The 14,556-nt window shown below is 44.0% G+C and overlaps 1 protein-coding gene across 3 annotated transcripts in view; it reads right to left on the bottom strand.

The window, feature by feature from the left end:
• The window catches only part of NRK (Nik related kinase), a 223,645-nt gene that overhangs the window by 91,932 nt on the left and 117,157 nt on the right, over positions 1 to 14,556 (bottom strand). For all 3 annotated transcript variants that reach the window (XM_074278578.1, XM_074278580.1, XM_074278579.1), the window contains exons 5-9: positions 12,278 to 12,388; positions 11,007 to 11,097; positions 7,008 to 7,138; positions 4,790 to 4,844; positions 1,049 to 1,127 (exon numbers count right to left, since the gene is read on the bottom strand). In XM_074278578.1, coding sequence (XP_074134679.1) covers positions 1,049 to 1,127; positions 4,790 to 4,844; positions 7,008 to 7,138; positions 11,007 to 11,097; positions 12,278 to 12,388 — 467 coding nt within the window. The remainder of the gene's footprint in view (positions 1 to 1,048; positions 1,128 to 4,789; positions 4,845 to 7,007; positions 7,139 to 11,006; positions 11,098 to 12,277; positions 12,389 to 14,556) is intronic.

The raw sequence follows: 14,556 nt of genomic DNA, 5'->3' as shown, positions 1-14,556 counted from the left end.
GGTATAGACCCTAAACTGTATGTTCCAAAGAGAGGATAATGGAGGCACTGGGGCTCACTGTGCTCACAAGAAGGGTCATAAGGCTGCTCATCATCAAGGTTAAAAATCAGGTCTTGTAGATTTAGCTACGCTGATGATCTAAGAAAATTATGAAGGACTCATGATGAAGAAAGATCATCCACCTCCAGAGATAGAGCTTCTGAACTGAGTGAAAACTGAAATGTAACTTTTTCACTTTATTTTTCTTGCTTTTAATTTTTTAATCATGGCTAATATTGAAATATTTTGCATGATTACACATGTATAATTGATATATTATTTGCCTTCTCAATGGGTGGGGGGACGGTGGGAGAGAGGGAGAGAATTTGGAATTCAAAATTGTAAAATGAATGTTAAAAACAAATACATTTTTAAAAGGGAATTGAGTCTTGTAATCCAGAGAGAAATCAAATCTATGGGAAGAGTAACAATGATTCAAAAGAAGAAAACCGGTCATTATATCATTGGTACTGTTTTCTCTGGGACAGCTCTAGTATCAGTCCTGATAAACCCCCTTCTGATCGAAGAAAAACAAGAGAGCAGCACAAATGAGGCCAAATTTAGGGTTTCCATCCTTATGTGGATTAGGAAGGTGTTTCTGTTCCACAGCTATTGACTATACCTCTAACTCCAGTTGGCCATCTTCTCTGTTTCCACCAGGTTCCATTTTTGGGCGGGGGAAGTAGGGGGTGAAAGAAGAAGAGGACACCCAGAAATGAGGGTGGAAAAAAAGTACCTGCTGATGCTAGAAAGTAACGTAGTGATCGCAACATACTGAGGGGCTGAATATTATTACTAGTCGGCCAACTCAACACCAACTGGCGAGTTGGACCTTTTAGCTGAGACACAAGCTAATAGCAATAGGGAAATGAGACTAATTGCCCAAATGGACAGAATTTTCTCCTTGGCTAGACAGTCAGTCGGTCAATAAACATTTATTGTTATTGTTATATTGTTATGGGGAAGGGCCGAGCCAAATCATGAGAGAGATTAAGATGTCTAATCTTACCATTTTCGAGATTTCAGTTTGGGAGGAGGATTCCGGGGGATGAGAAAGAGAGCTCTCATGGGATGCATATCACAGAGGGCTACAAAGGAACATACACATCATTAGAAGCACGGAAACAAATGGCTGCCTATATAGCACACCAGCCCTTGCCTATCGATGATACATTTTGCTCTGCTTCAAAACATGCCATGTACTAGTAACTAGGCATTTTCTTCTCATAACTAAGAGAATATAATTAAAGACTCATTTGAACATAATCAGCACAGTCCCAAGAGATTCTAAAGCTTCATCATCTCCAGGTGTATAAAATACAATCGACAAATCAATGCTAAATTGGACACTGCACAACTTCTCCTCGGTGATGCATGATGGGCGAATTGCACCTAAATGTGGAAATCAAATTCTGAGACAAGGGTGGGCTTCCGCCTGTGTTTTTGTTTGGCAGGGATCTCCAGCTGGGAGAAGTAATTATAAGTTGGAGAAGTCATCCAGGCTCCCAGCTCTCACTCTACACAACAATAAACAAAAGAAAGACGCCTAGCATTCTGAAAAACCACAGGAAAATGGTTTGGGGAGGCCGCACTTCCTAGGTACAGTGTACTTTCAGTTACCTTTGATATTTCGGATTCTGCGTCTAATTATTAGGCTTCATGTTTTAAAAATATATAAATGTGAAAAAAAAACAACCAACAAACTAACAACTCGATCTGAGCTTCCCAAGCTCATTACCTCACCGGTTTGAGAATGTTGGGTTTGTCTGTAAGCATTAAAATATGTGTCTCACCCCACTTATTTCCTCTTGAGCTTTGGTCAAAGAAAGCTGACAAGGCAAAAGTCCCTTGCACAGAGAGTCTGCCTACTCTCTTCCCAAGAGCCTCTGAATTCCTTTCAATGTTAAGACTGTTTCATAGGAATGGTTCCTTCCAATCTTCCCCCTCCCCCAAACACACCTCAAGAGGTTTCATGGGCCTTCCCCAGACAGGCAGGCAGAAGCAAGCCCTGTACTTATCCAGCTAATACTAAATGAATGGAGCAGGTCAGGGGGCAAACTCTGTCCTCACTTACTTACATATAGACAGTGACGGAAGGAAGGGACCTGTCTCAAACTGAAGGCAGAGTTGGCCCAAGGCTCAAAAGCTCACAATCCTTAACGTCTGACGTTCAGTCAGTGACCGATTGCTACCTTTGGTGTCACTTTCCCTTTCTGGGCCTCAGTTTATTTTTCTGTAAAGTTAGAGGGACTAGACTGGATGACTTCAGAAGTGCATTCCAGCTCTAGATCTAGGAACTTCTGATCCTGGGCAATCTTGAACAAATTTGTAAGATGAGGTTGGACTGAGGTTGCACTGCCACCTAATTGCCCAGCAGCCATGCTCCATAAGCAAGTCAGTGCCATGGCATCCAAATGAAAGCCCAAAAGATGGCTCCCAAGCATCCTCTCAGCTACCCAATTGTGATTATACGGAATGCTTTGGACAAGTCCCTTTCCTTCGTTAGCCCCCCTTTGCCTTATTTACAGAATGAGGTATTTAATTCAGATGACTTCAATTCTGTGAATCTAATTTCTGAAGACACATGGACAATACGCGGTACTCATCTCTCCTTCTCATGTGATCAGCCCACCTTTGACCTCATGCCTCTAACCCTTCTTTTGCTTATTTTAAATATTCCTATTGTCTACCATATCCATTCTCTGGGGACTCCACATTCTATCACTATCCTTCTGGAAAACAAATGCCCATAAAGTGACAGCCAAGCAGTTACAACGGTCCAAAGTGCTGAGCAGAATTACAAAGTCCTGAGTTCAAATCCTGACTCAGATGTCTGTTGGCTGTAGCATCCTGGACAAGTCAATTAACCTCTGTTTGCCTGTTTTTTCCACCTGTAAGTGGAGATGATAATAGCACCTGTCTCACAGGATCATTGTGAAGATGCAATAAGATCAAGGCTACAAAGGGCTTAAACTTCTGTGATTATGCTTCCAGGCAATATCACGTGGTACACGGAGAGTCAAGAAAACCAAAGTTTGAGTCTTGTCTCTGACAAAAGCTGGCTATATGTCCCTGGGAAAGACATTCAGCATCTCTCGGTGTTCTACACAACTGTCCCAAGACTCTTAAGTTGCGGAGGTGCTAACCTACACAGGTAGAAGGGGCTTGTGTTCAAGTACTCAGAAGCTGGTTATATCAATGAAGTCACATGTATAATCATTATAACTATGTATTTATTATCATTATTGTTATTAGAATTTGACTAGTTAACCTTTCTAAGGGAACTTACATTTTAATAGACTCTTAGAAAGAAAACTTCCAATACAAAGGAATCGTTCTCTACAAGTGGCTTTTGGGGACAGCCCTGAGCCTTGCTGGTCAGGGTCGTGGTCCTCTTGGTGGGCATTCTGGTCCCTCACGGAATAGGTTATAGAATGACACTGTTCTCTTTTGCTCTCTCTTTAGCTAGGGGCGTGCCCTGGCCGAGGCCGAGGTCTGCTTGGTTCCACACAGCAGCTCCCCGTGGGTGAGCAATGGTATACCACAAAAACTCCGCTTTCCTGTTTGCCATGCTGAAGGTGAGCTACCAAGGCAAAAATTGTAGGATAACTCCAGTGAAAGCAAGCAGGAAGATGTAAGAAGTGCCAATGTGGCCCAAGGGTTCCAAAAAACAAATTAGGAGCAGAAAAAAGACAGAATCAAGTTGCAAACTTTGAAGCAGCCATGCTTCTTTGTTTTGAGGCAATCAGGATTTTTGTTGTTGTTGAGTTATTTTTGTCATGTCCAACTCTCCTTGACCCCATTCGGGGTTTTCCTGGCAAAGATTCTGGAGCAGTTTCATAATTTCCTTCTCTAGTACATTTTACAGAGGAGGAAACTGAGGCAAACAGAGGGAAGTGACTTGCCCAGGATCACACAGCTAGTAATTATCTGAAGCCAGATTTTTTTAACTCTTGAAGATGAATCTTCCTGAACGTAGGCCCCAAATTCTACCCACTGCCGTGCCGCACATATGCACAATACATGCACACACACATACACACATGTGCACACACTTAGACAAGCCCATGTGAGCCCCTGCTCAGAAAAAGCTGCTGCAGAAATGTGAGCATACCCTAGGGTGAGCTAAGTGAACCCCATCTCTGTGATCCCAATTCCATCCCATGTCTGGTTTTTCTCTCTCACTACCCTGAGATGAGGATTTGTGTCTTAGTTGTCCTTGGAGGCCCAGCATCCAGTGTATTATGACCTCGCAACTATTAAGGATCCAAGTTTGTGGTTTTGAAAAGGGGATGGAATAGAATGTGAGCTTCTCTTCTGGTCCTGCCTTCGGGACAGGTCATTTAGGCTCTCAGGCTCCCAGAAGCCAGCCAGGCCTTGGAGGAGTTGCTGCAAGGACCGCCTCCTTATGGCTCAGAAGCCTAACTCCTCCACTAGTCCACGTGGCTTAGGACTCCACTGGGCTCCTGGTGACTCAGTACTGTCAAAAGCTATTACCAGGAAAGCAAGCCGAAGGAACGTTTGGTCAGCCTGCTAGAGAAGTCTGTGAGAGTGAACGGCATGCTGCTCTCAGCAGGGGTTTGTCCACAGACATCCTGATTCAGAGTAGTGTGGGGCACCCGCGTGGCCCCGCGGAATATCTACCAGGCACTTGCTCCGAGTGTGGCACCTATGAGGCCACTAGTGGAAGCTCCAAAGGGGCATATGCAGTTCCCTCACCCGTCTTGCCAAAGACCAAACCGTTACTCACGCGGAGCGCCCTCGGCCATTTCCATGGCGGTGATTCCAAGGGACCACAAGTCGCTCTGGAAAGAGAAAGATGATAAATAAATTCAGCAGGCTGCTTTAGAGACCGCGCCGGCCTTGGCTAGCTCTAACTGCTCTCTGATCCCAGGTGAGCGGCTTCTCTTCTTGGTCTTCCATGTGATGGTGCCTTATAGCGTGGTGAGAAAAGTATGCCAGAGGGTCCCAGTTTAGTGCTAGAAGGGACTCCCCCCAGTTCATCTAGGCAGAGGCATCAGAGCTTAGTACTTGGAACAGAGGAGTTGGCAGTTGGGAATACTCTTTGGGGGAGAACTGATGAGCACTGGCTTTTCATAGTTGCTCACCTCTCCATGAATGTTAGCTACTTCCTCAGTCAGCCACAGTGGCAGTTTGCATCCGAGGTTGGCTCTTTGGCTCAGAGGACCTGGGGCACTCCTGAGATGGGCCGTGCGCTACCTTAGCTGCGGACGACTACCTTTCTCTAAGGATGTTTAGCAGGAATCTAATTCAGTAGGAGGAGGGTCCATTTTGTATGCTGGCTCCAAGGATTGAGTTACTGATATGAAGGGCCTTAGCTCAGGATAGACAGTCACCCATAGAGACTAGGGCATTGTTCCTGAGTGCCAATTTTAGGGAAAGGAGCATGCTTCAGACCTCAGTGTTGGTCCTCAACACCCACAGTCACTTTTCTTGTCGGTAACCCTCATTTCTGAGGTACCCCTTTCCTAAAACCCACATTCTCCTACTACCATCATCCCTGCTGACTCTTTTCCCCTTGACCTTTTCCTCAGGTCTGGGCTCTTTGGCCATCCTGTGGGAGGAAATCCAGCCTCTTTGTGGGGATGGCTCGATCCCTCTCCAGCACATCCGCAATTGATCAAGGTGGTCCCATGCCATACGTTTCATGGGGGTACCTGGGATCAGCAGGGATGAGGGGGGAGCCACCTGAGGTTAGATCCCAATCATGAGGCTGGCCCCACTTTCTAGTGTACTTTTTCCAGCCTGGCCTTGCAGTGCTCCCTTCTCCAGCGGCCTTGGCAGCAGCAGTGTTCCAGATTTTCTGCCTCTCTGGCCGTGTGGCCGTGTGTTCTGAAATCTGAGGTCTTTCCTCAGCCCTCCTCTTCCCCCTGAATTGTTCTCAAGTGTCCAGATTCCTAGCTATGGCTCTGATGAAGAATCAAGCAGTCTTTGCTACAGGAAATGGCCCCCCAGACGTGCTCAGACTTCAGAATAATTTCCTCTTTGGAAATGAATGGTGCGAAATAGCAGCCTATGATGGAATGGCCTCCATAGCGAGGCCTTTCTGTCCTAGCAAATACAAGAGTATTAATCTCCATGCCCCTGCGTCCATCATCCCTTTGGGAAGTCCTAGCTAAGGGCAGCCCCAGACAAAGGAGGAGGAAGGAAGGGTGGAGGGGAGGGGTTTCCCACATTCCAGGGAGGAAAAAGCCCAGGTAGCTAGATTAGGGAGACAAAGCAAGGTGTGTCTCCCCCATCTAGATAAGGTTATCCACCCTGCAAAAGGCTACTCTTTAAGAGGTGGAATTAAAAGGCAGCTGCTTAAGAGCTGGGAAAAGAAAGAGAAAGCTAAGACTCCAGAAGCCTTTTCTACAGGGATAAAAATGGCAGGAAGTCATTTGAGTGCTTAAGTTAGGGTCTATTGAGACCACAGGAGGAAAACCATTAAGCCTCTCCTCCCCAATGCTTCTTATATAGAAAAACCTGGTAGGAAGGACTATAAATACCTACTCATGGAAAGGGGTGATTTTTGAAATGGAGGCTGTGGGAAGAGAAATGAGCACAAGTTGGCTGGAGAAGGTCAGCAGCACTCCTTTCCATTCATTGCCAAGTAGCTACCAGCCCATTAGCCCAAATCAAAGGGGAGTCGGTTGTCCTTCAGCCAACTAGGGGTCGATTTGGGAGTTGCTGTTTCTGGGACCACATTTCCTTGTCCTATTCACTCTGGAGGTGGTGAGGATCAGAAAGTAGCATAGAGACACCTCGGGATGGGCCAGATAGAAAGCCTGCCCAAACCCAAGATTGGCCCAAACCACCTGTGAGCAATAATCTCCTGCTTTCATACCCTCACAGAGCACAGTGGCATTGGGGAGAGGCTTTCTATCTTTGATCTCAGCCCCCGAAAAGACCATCGCTTACCGATATTCCCATTTCCTAGATCCCACGGTCCCAATCTTATTACTCACTCTGTAATCGTAGGTCGAGTCAGGGTTTTCGTCGCACGCGATCACCTCTGGCGCCATCCAATATGGCGTCCCGATGAAGGTGTTCCTTCTACCCGCGGTCCGGTCCAGCTGGGCACTCACTCCAAAATCCACTGAAAAATTCCACACATGTACAAAGAGTAAGTCGGTGACAAGATGCTTGATGAGTTATTGCCTTCACTTGGAAAGCAGATATGAAAGCCACAATGGAGAACAGATTGAAGCTCCAGCATGGGAAAGTTGAACATGGGGCCTGCTCCAGGAACACTGGGAAAGAGGCTTCTGCTGATGTTTACATTGGAAGGAGCCCCAGCAGTACTGTAATAAATCTATGGTTGGCTTGGCTGAACGCTTACCATGAATATTAAAACTAAGCTCCATCAGTACACCCTGAATAGTGTTTGGATTTGCCACTTTCCTGGAAGAAGGACAGGGATTGAAAAGAGCATCTGAAAAAACACAAAACAGGCTGGACTGGGAAGCTTCACCAATAATTTGAGAAAGTCCCATCGTGATGGGGAAGAAAAATGAGTTTCATGGTCAAGTTTAAAGGAAAGTCTTCCACAGCTAGGTTGAAACAGATGTAAATATTTACTGTGATGTCCACATCTTAGTTTTGGCTCTAAAAGTTAATCGTGGGATGCTTTGGAAAGAGTGGCATTAGCAACTGTGGGATACATTCATCTGTGGGATACATTAGAAGGAGCTTGGCATGGTGGTCTCGGACACAGAGACAACTTCTGGGCTTCTCGGCTCGGAAAAAAAGGCAACCTTTTTCTGAAGGCGGAGGGGAAGGGGGAAAACTTTTGAGAACTTTTTCAGTTTTAGGCATATGAAAGTTGATGAAAAAATGTTCCCATCTGCACTAAGAAGAGAGGGAAGGGACCCAAGAGGAAGCAGAAGGGATTGAGGTTTGTGTTTAGGGAGCTCTTGCCAAGCACAAGGATTATGGGATGTTGGAACATTACCACTGGACATTGTAGAATGTCCTTTTCTAGAAGGTTTCCGAAGTAGGTTAGATCAGGGCTGAACAACTTTCTGAGCAGGATCATCGCTTCAGAGATAGAAGGAAACCTTGAAGGTCACTTAGTCTGATCCCTTCATTTTACAGGTAACCAATCTGAGGGCCAGACGCTAGCCATCCAGGCAGCCATGTTCCTGTTGCCAAACTGCCTTCTCTCAATTACTAATGAGATGGTTTGGTCTGAGAGGCAGACAGGGGATTAGATTGCTCTCTCTCTCTCTTGTGCTTCGCTCACTTCTCTGCCCTCCTTGGGTATGTGACTTCCTCGGGCAGGTTCCAGTTTGCTCGTCTGTAATCCAATCACCGCCAGTGACATAAAGGCACACTAGCTCTAACAATTATAGAAAAGCATTTGAAAAAAATCTGAGACGAGACTTATTTTCTATCAGCAATCTTGCTTTGCCGGAAATGACAAAGTTGAAGAAGGAAATGGTGCCGTTATCGGTTTTTGCAAAGCTTTAGGAATCATCAGGAAAATCTTTGATTCCTACTGGATGGGAGTCATCTTTATGGAGTTTAACAGTTAATGCCCAACTTTATGAAGTCGTTCCTGAAAGAGTGGGGGCGGGAGACAAAAAGGCTGCGCTCAGGGGCTAACTGGCAACCCTTGACCACTCGGTCGGTTTCCAGAACAAGCAGCCGATCCCACCTCCACAAGAGCTCCCCGTGGTCAAACAATGGACCAGGTCTCTAAGGAGAAGCAGCCAGTTTCACCTGCTTTGAGTTGACACTCCAAACCTGACTCTTATTCTGAATTTGGATCCCAGCTTTGCTTACTCTCCCATTTCCGGGTCCTGCCCTAGGCTTTGCTCATAGGAACATAGCATCTTAGAGTAGGAATAGATCTAGTTCAGTTTCCCAGTTCCATGGAAGAAATCTTAGGGACCACAGAGATCATCTAATTCAATCTATACATTCTACTCATTTATTTCGTTATAGTAACTGAAGTCCAGCTTGGTGACATGACACAGGGTGGAACAGATAACAATGGGTCATGTTGAGATTTGAACTTGAAGCTGCTGACTCCAGTCAGTGCTCCTGTCACTCTTATGACTTCATGTTAGGTAGGATCTACTTGTTATTTTTTTTAAACCAATCACCTAGTATGTCAGAGGCCCTTTTAGATACCCCTAGTTCTTGGTTGTACTCCTGTTGTTTGAGGTTGCCAGAAATCTGACTCTGGATAAGTGGGGTCTTAAATCCAGGGCTGCTGTGCCCTTTGGTTTGATATGGGAGTAATCTGGGTAAGCTTCACAAATTTCCACACTGAATTTCCAAAGACTGTGGCTTTCAGGAGATAACGCATTTTCCTGGAATTACTTTTTAACCCGATACACATTTAGTCATTTATTTAAAAGACAAATGTATTTATAACCTTCTGCTTCCTCAGTAAGAACTCCATGGAGCATGTGCTCACAGGAGAGCATAAAATGCAGCTCTGCTGCTAACTGGACACTTTTTTAGCTGCAGCCAAATTTCAAGATGATGGAAACCCATGGAGGCCCTGGAGTGATAGGATCTGAGATCAGTAGCTGTTCTGTTTGTAGGCCATTAGCTGGCATTAAATAAAGCTGCCTAAAACTTAAGGCCCCCTAAGTCCTCCCACCCCCAGTCCCGTCTTCTGAATATGTAGTGAGAAAAGCAGGGAAGGGTCCTCACTGACTCTCGCTAGCTTTGTGTCTTCAGACAGATCACTGCCCTCCTTAGAACGTACTACTCTTTCAGTGGTGATGGCAATATTTTCGCAACCTGCTCATCCCCTAGAGAGGCCCATGAGGCTCAAATGAAGCAAGATTGGTAAAAGCCCCAGAGAAGTGTGAATCCCCAGTGTTAGGGTTACTCCTTTAAGTCTCATGATAGTCCCTGCTCAAACATGACAACAATGGCACGTGGCTAGCAGATACCAGTGAAAAATACCAGCAATCAAATGGTCGCGTGATTGAGCACATGGTGTGTGGTCCAGGGGGAAAAACACTGTGGCTCAGGCCCCAGGAACTGGGTTCAAATTCTTCTCCCTAGGATACCTATTACCTCCATGACTTTGGGCAAATCACAACTTCCCTGCACCTCAGTTTCCTCAATTTCTTCTTCTTTAAAATGAGACTAGAGGGCCTCTTAGGTCCTTTCCAGATCTCTGAGGGCAGGCACTTTCCTTTTTGTTTGGCACATAGGAGTCCCTTAAAGTATATTTGTTGATTAATTGATAGTCTATGTCAAAGCTTATTAAACTGTGGGTCACATAACAATATGGGGCTCATGAAATTATGATTTATTATCAGTAAATGTTTGATTTGTATAGCTATTTTATGTAACTATATGCCTAGGGTCATGTAAAAATTTCTTGGGCAAAATGGAGTCTCGAATGGAAAAAGTTTAAGCAGGTCTGGTCTAGAAGACATCAAATAATTTGTTGGTTTAGTCTTACTAGGGAAAAAAATCACTTGATGGTAACAAAGCCCTCTCACCTGACTTACTCTTATTTTATTCTCTTCAGTAACCCTAGGAATATAATGCAAACATCCTTAAATAGGCAGGAAAATTAAGGCTTAGAAAGGGGAAACCATTTGGCAAAGAATCACTGAATTGAGAGCTGAAAGTTTATCCGAATCTGGAAGGGACCCTAAGTCACTGTTTAGCCAAATCTCTCCATTTTAGAGATGAAGAAACTGAGGATCAGATGGGTGAAGTGGACTTATCTAAGATGATGCAGTAAGCCTGTCTCTACCAACTCTAATGAGATGAAGATAAAGATGAACCCAGGTCATCACAGTGCAAGGACTATGTGGCCCATGCTATAGATGGCTAAGACCCAGATGAAAGCTCTTTCCCCCCCATAACTTCTTCCCCAGTCTGAAGACAGGGATGGTAGCACAAATGCAAAAAGCAAGTGTCTTCTACATTCAGTTGTTCTACACATGGATTTAATGTCTGCCTCCACCAACTGCTGCAAGACTTACCCAGTTTTACTTCAGCGTTTTCAGTCAGGAGGACATTTTGTCCTTTGATGTCCCGGTGAATGACATGGTGCATATGAAGATGGGAAAGGCCCTGCAGGAGAATCACACCATTGTCACCATTCCTTCCTGTATGAAGGTGGGGCCCTCTATGGGCTCTTGCACAGCAGGGGCTCAGTCAGCATCTGCTGAACTAACTTGAACTGAGCTGACCATCTGACTTGGGCAATTGACCCTAACTCCTGATACAAAGTTGGAGGTTTGGGGAAAAGCTTAGATTTTTCCGAATGAAATCTTTAGGTGACAGCTTCTCAGAAATGCTTCGATGGACTTTTGGCAAAGGAAACCAAGGAAAACACCCAGAAAAAGCAAAGAAAATTTGCCTCCATGGACTACGGTGCCTCTCTCCTCCCTAAAAGGGAAAAAGTTGGCTGGCTTAATTGGCCGTCCAGATATCCCATGGTTTTACCTCATTTGAGCCCAGTTACTAATATTTCTTGGTCAGTTTTTGAAGACTGAGAAATTAGGGAAATATGGAGATTTTTTTTTTTTTTTTAGAATGGCTTGAATTTGAATTGGCTCAGTGGACCGGCTCTTTCCTCCTCACCACTGTAGCCGGTCTACCATGCTCAGCCAAACACCATGGGGGGACTGGGAGAGATGATGACGGCTCTCTCCAGACTGCAGGGCTAACTCCTATTCTTGATTCTTGGGTGCTCCTATTTGCCTAGGGCACAGACTGAGTCAACCAGGGCTTTGGGTTTCACCCAGTCCCTGGCAGGTACTGCACTGAAAACAGAATGGAGTACAGCTGCTTTGTCCATCTATTTTTTCAGATGAAGAAAAAGGGAGTGGGATCACTGGCTGTCTATCTGCAAAGAGGCAGTGGGACAACTGCAAACTTTTCTGAAAAACACCAGGATGAAGAGGCCACCCTATTCCATTTCCAGAATTGGCTGTTAAAGTTCACATTCCATCTTAGCACGTCCATCATGATTTTACAGACTGGGATCACGTCCCCTTCGGCTTTTATCTTTCTAAATGGAAGAAGCCTCATCTTTTGAGTCTGTCCTAATCTGCTCAGCCCCCTCATTCCTCCCTTCCTTCAAGTTCCAGTCCACAATCTTTTAGCGTTTCCTGTTGCTCTCCTAGCAGGCCCCCTCCCAGCATCCTCCACTCCCACTACCCTCCCATCCTCATTGCATATTTGCCTTTTTAAAATCTCTACCCAGGCTCCTTTAATAACCAGAGGAAATAACTGCACAAAGACTCACCCGAAGGACCTCACGGCAGATGTAAGAAATCCAGTCTTCTTTAAAGGAGTTACCTTTGGTCTTCTTCACTAAATCAGTCACTGAGCCTGCTCCACAGTACTCCATCACCAGCTGTTGGGAGGGAAGAACAAAGTAACATCAGAGGCCACAAACGCTTCCCTTAACAGCACTGGAAGACATTTCATTCAGGTAACCGTAGTCTACTGAACACAGAGAAACAAAGTCAAAGACATTGACCTTTCCTTAGGACCTCCAGTACAGGCTTGAGTGTCCAAAAGGAAAGATGCTCCTAGTTCCCAAAGACAGAAAAACCTTTTAACTGTGCTTAAGCAAATCCTACCTTAGGCACTTATTAGCTGGGTGACCCTGGTAAGATATTTAGATTGCACAGTGGATCGAGTGTCTGGCCTGGAATCAGGAAGACCTGAGATCAAATTTGACTTTAGGTATTTAACTAGCTGTTAGCCTCAGTTTCCTCATTTGTAAAAAAGGGGTAATGATACAGGATGTATCAAATCTTCCAGGGTTGTGAGGATCAAAGGTGATAATAACTGTAAAATATTTAGTACCGTACATGGCATATGAGAAGCTCCATATAAATATTATTATTATTATTATATTATTATTATTATTAACTGGAGGGTTCTTATTTGTCCATCCTCCATCTCCCCGGCAGAATTAGGAGAAAAGAGTGAAAACTGATTTGATGTAAGAAAAAAATTCCATAAAACAACTGGGGCTACCCCAAACTAGGATATAAAAATGAGAGTTACTTTTAGATAGGGACTGGAAATTTGTAAAAGCCTGGCCTTACCACACAGTTGCTTCAAGTAAAACAAGACTAATCCCTCAATCACTAGACCTCCCACCTAGTGAAGGCAAAGAGTAATCTTATCTCCCTTAATCAAATGTGATAATGTGTGTAAAGCACTTTGTCAATCCTTAAAGCCCAATTTAAATGAAAGCTAATTATAGTCATTAAGTCTTCTCTTCTCCAGGCTATAAACATCCCTTATTCCTTCAATCCCACTTCCTACAGTACTAATTTTGCCATCCAGAATGCTCTTTTCTTGATAAAGTCTTATCTAAAATTTGGTGCTCGGAATGGTTCTGACTGGGGCAGAATATAGTGGCCCAGTCAGCTCCTTAGACCTAGATGCTCTTTATCTTACTTAAAGCTGACTAAGATCACAGTTTTTAAATGTATATTGGGGCAAATAAATCTTTAACTACTATAATATATCCCATAATGTCTGTCATGTACTCCTAGGTTGGCACAGTAGTAAGGGCCTGGCATCAAGAAGACCTGTATTCAAATTCAGCCTCAAACATTTATTAGCTGTGTAATCCCGGGCAAGTCACTTCATCTCTGCTTCAATTTCCTCATTTGGGAGAGGAGATAATAATAGCATCTCCCTCCTTCCCAGAGTTGTTATGAGGATCAGATGAGATAATAAAGTTATTACTTAACACAGTACCTGGCACACTGTAGGCAATTAACAAATGCTTGTTATAGTAACAAATGTTTGATTTAGGACATAAAATAGCAAATGGGCTCTTTTCTTTTTAGTGGACAAATTGCTGTTGCTTATTAGGAACTTATCTAGAGAAAGGTGCAAATTCTTTGGACCAAAGTCTCTATTATCCTCCCCCAAAGCAGTTAACCTATTTAGAAGATAAAACCTCAGTAGCAAACAATCATTGACTTCTACTTACTATGTAATTTCACTCATAAATTATATTATTAAACTAATTGTGATAATGTCCAACTCAGTCTAAATAAATTCAGTTTATTTATTTACTTAGTACTCTTGTTCATATATAATCGTAGTTTTCCCTAGGTTCCCGAGAAAGGAGAACCTTCGGTTCCTATCCTTGCCACCTTATTCAGCCATCACTGGCCTAAGAATTAGAAAATGGAAACATTACAAATATCCATTAAAAATAGGAACTTTTGGGGACCTTCTAAGATATTTAGGCATAGTCACCCAATTCCTTGCTAGATGAACTGGGATTATAGACCTCTTCATTGTCCAGATAATTAGTAGAAAATGATTTTTGGTGTAGCCACCAAATATGTGGTAGTACAAATCCAGCCATTTTAGAAGTTGCCACTTTACCTGCCTCCTTCCCTATGAGCTGACTGGAGATCTTAAGCTTCTGTACTTCCTAATTCCAAACATATGTTTAAATAACATCTCCTTTCACCTTCTGTCCTCCAGATAATGAGTATAAAGAATATTCTTTAATAAACTTAATTAGGAGATGTAAGTTCTGTG

Source organism: Sminthopsis crassicaudata, chromosome X, assembly GCF_048593235.1.
Source record: "Sminthopsis crassicaudata isolate SCR6 chromosome X, ASM4859323v1, whole genome shotgun sequence".
NCBI classification, from domain to species: Eukaryota; Metazoa; Chordata; class Mammalia; order Dasyuromorphia; family Dasyuridae; genus Sminthopsis; species Sminthopsis crassicaudata.
Note: the sequence above shows the minus strand (reverse complement) of the source record. Positions and strands in the feature narration are given on the sequence as shown.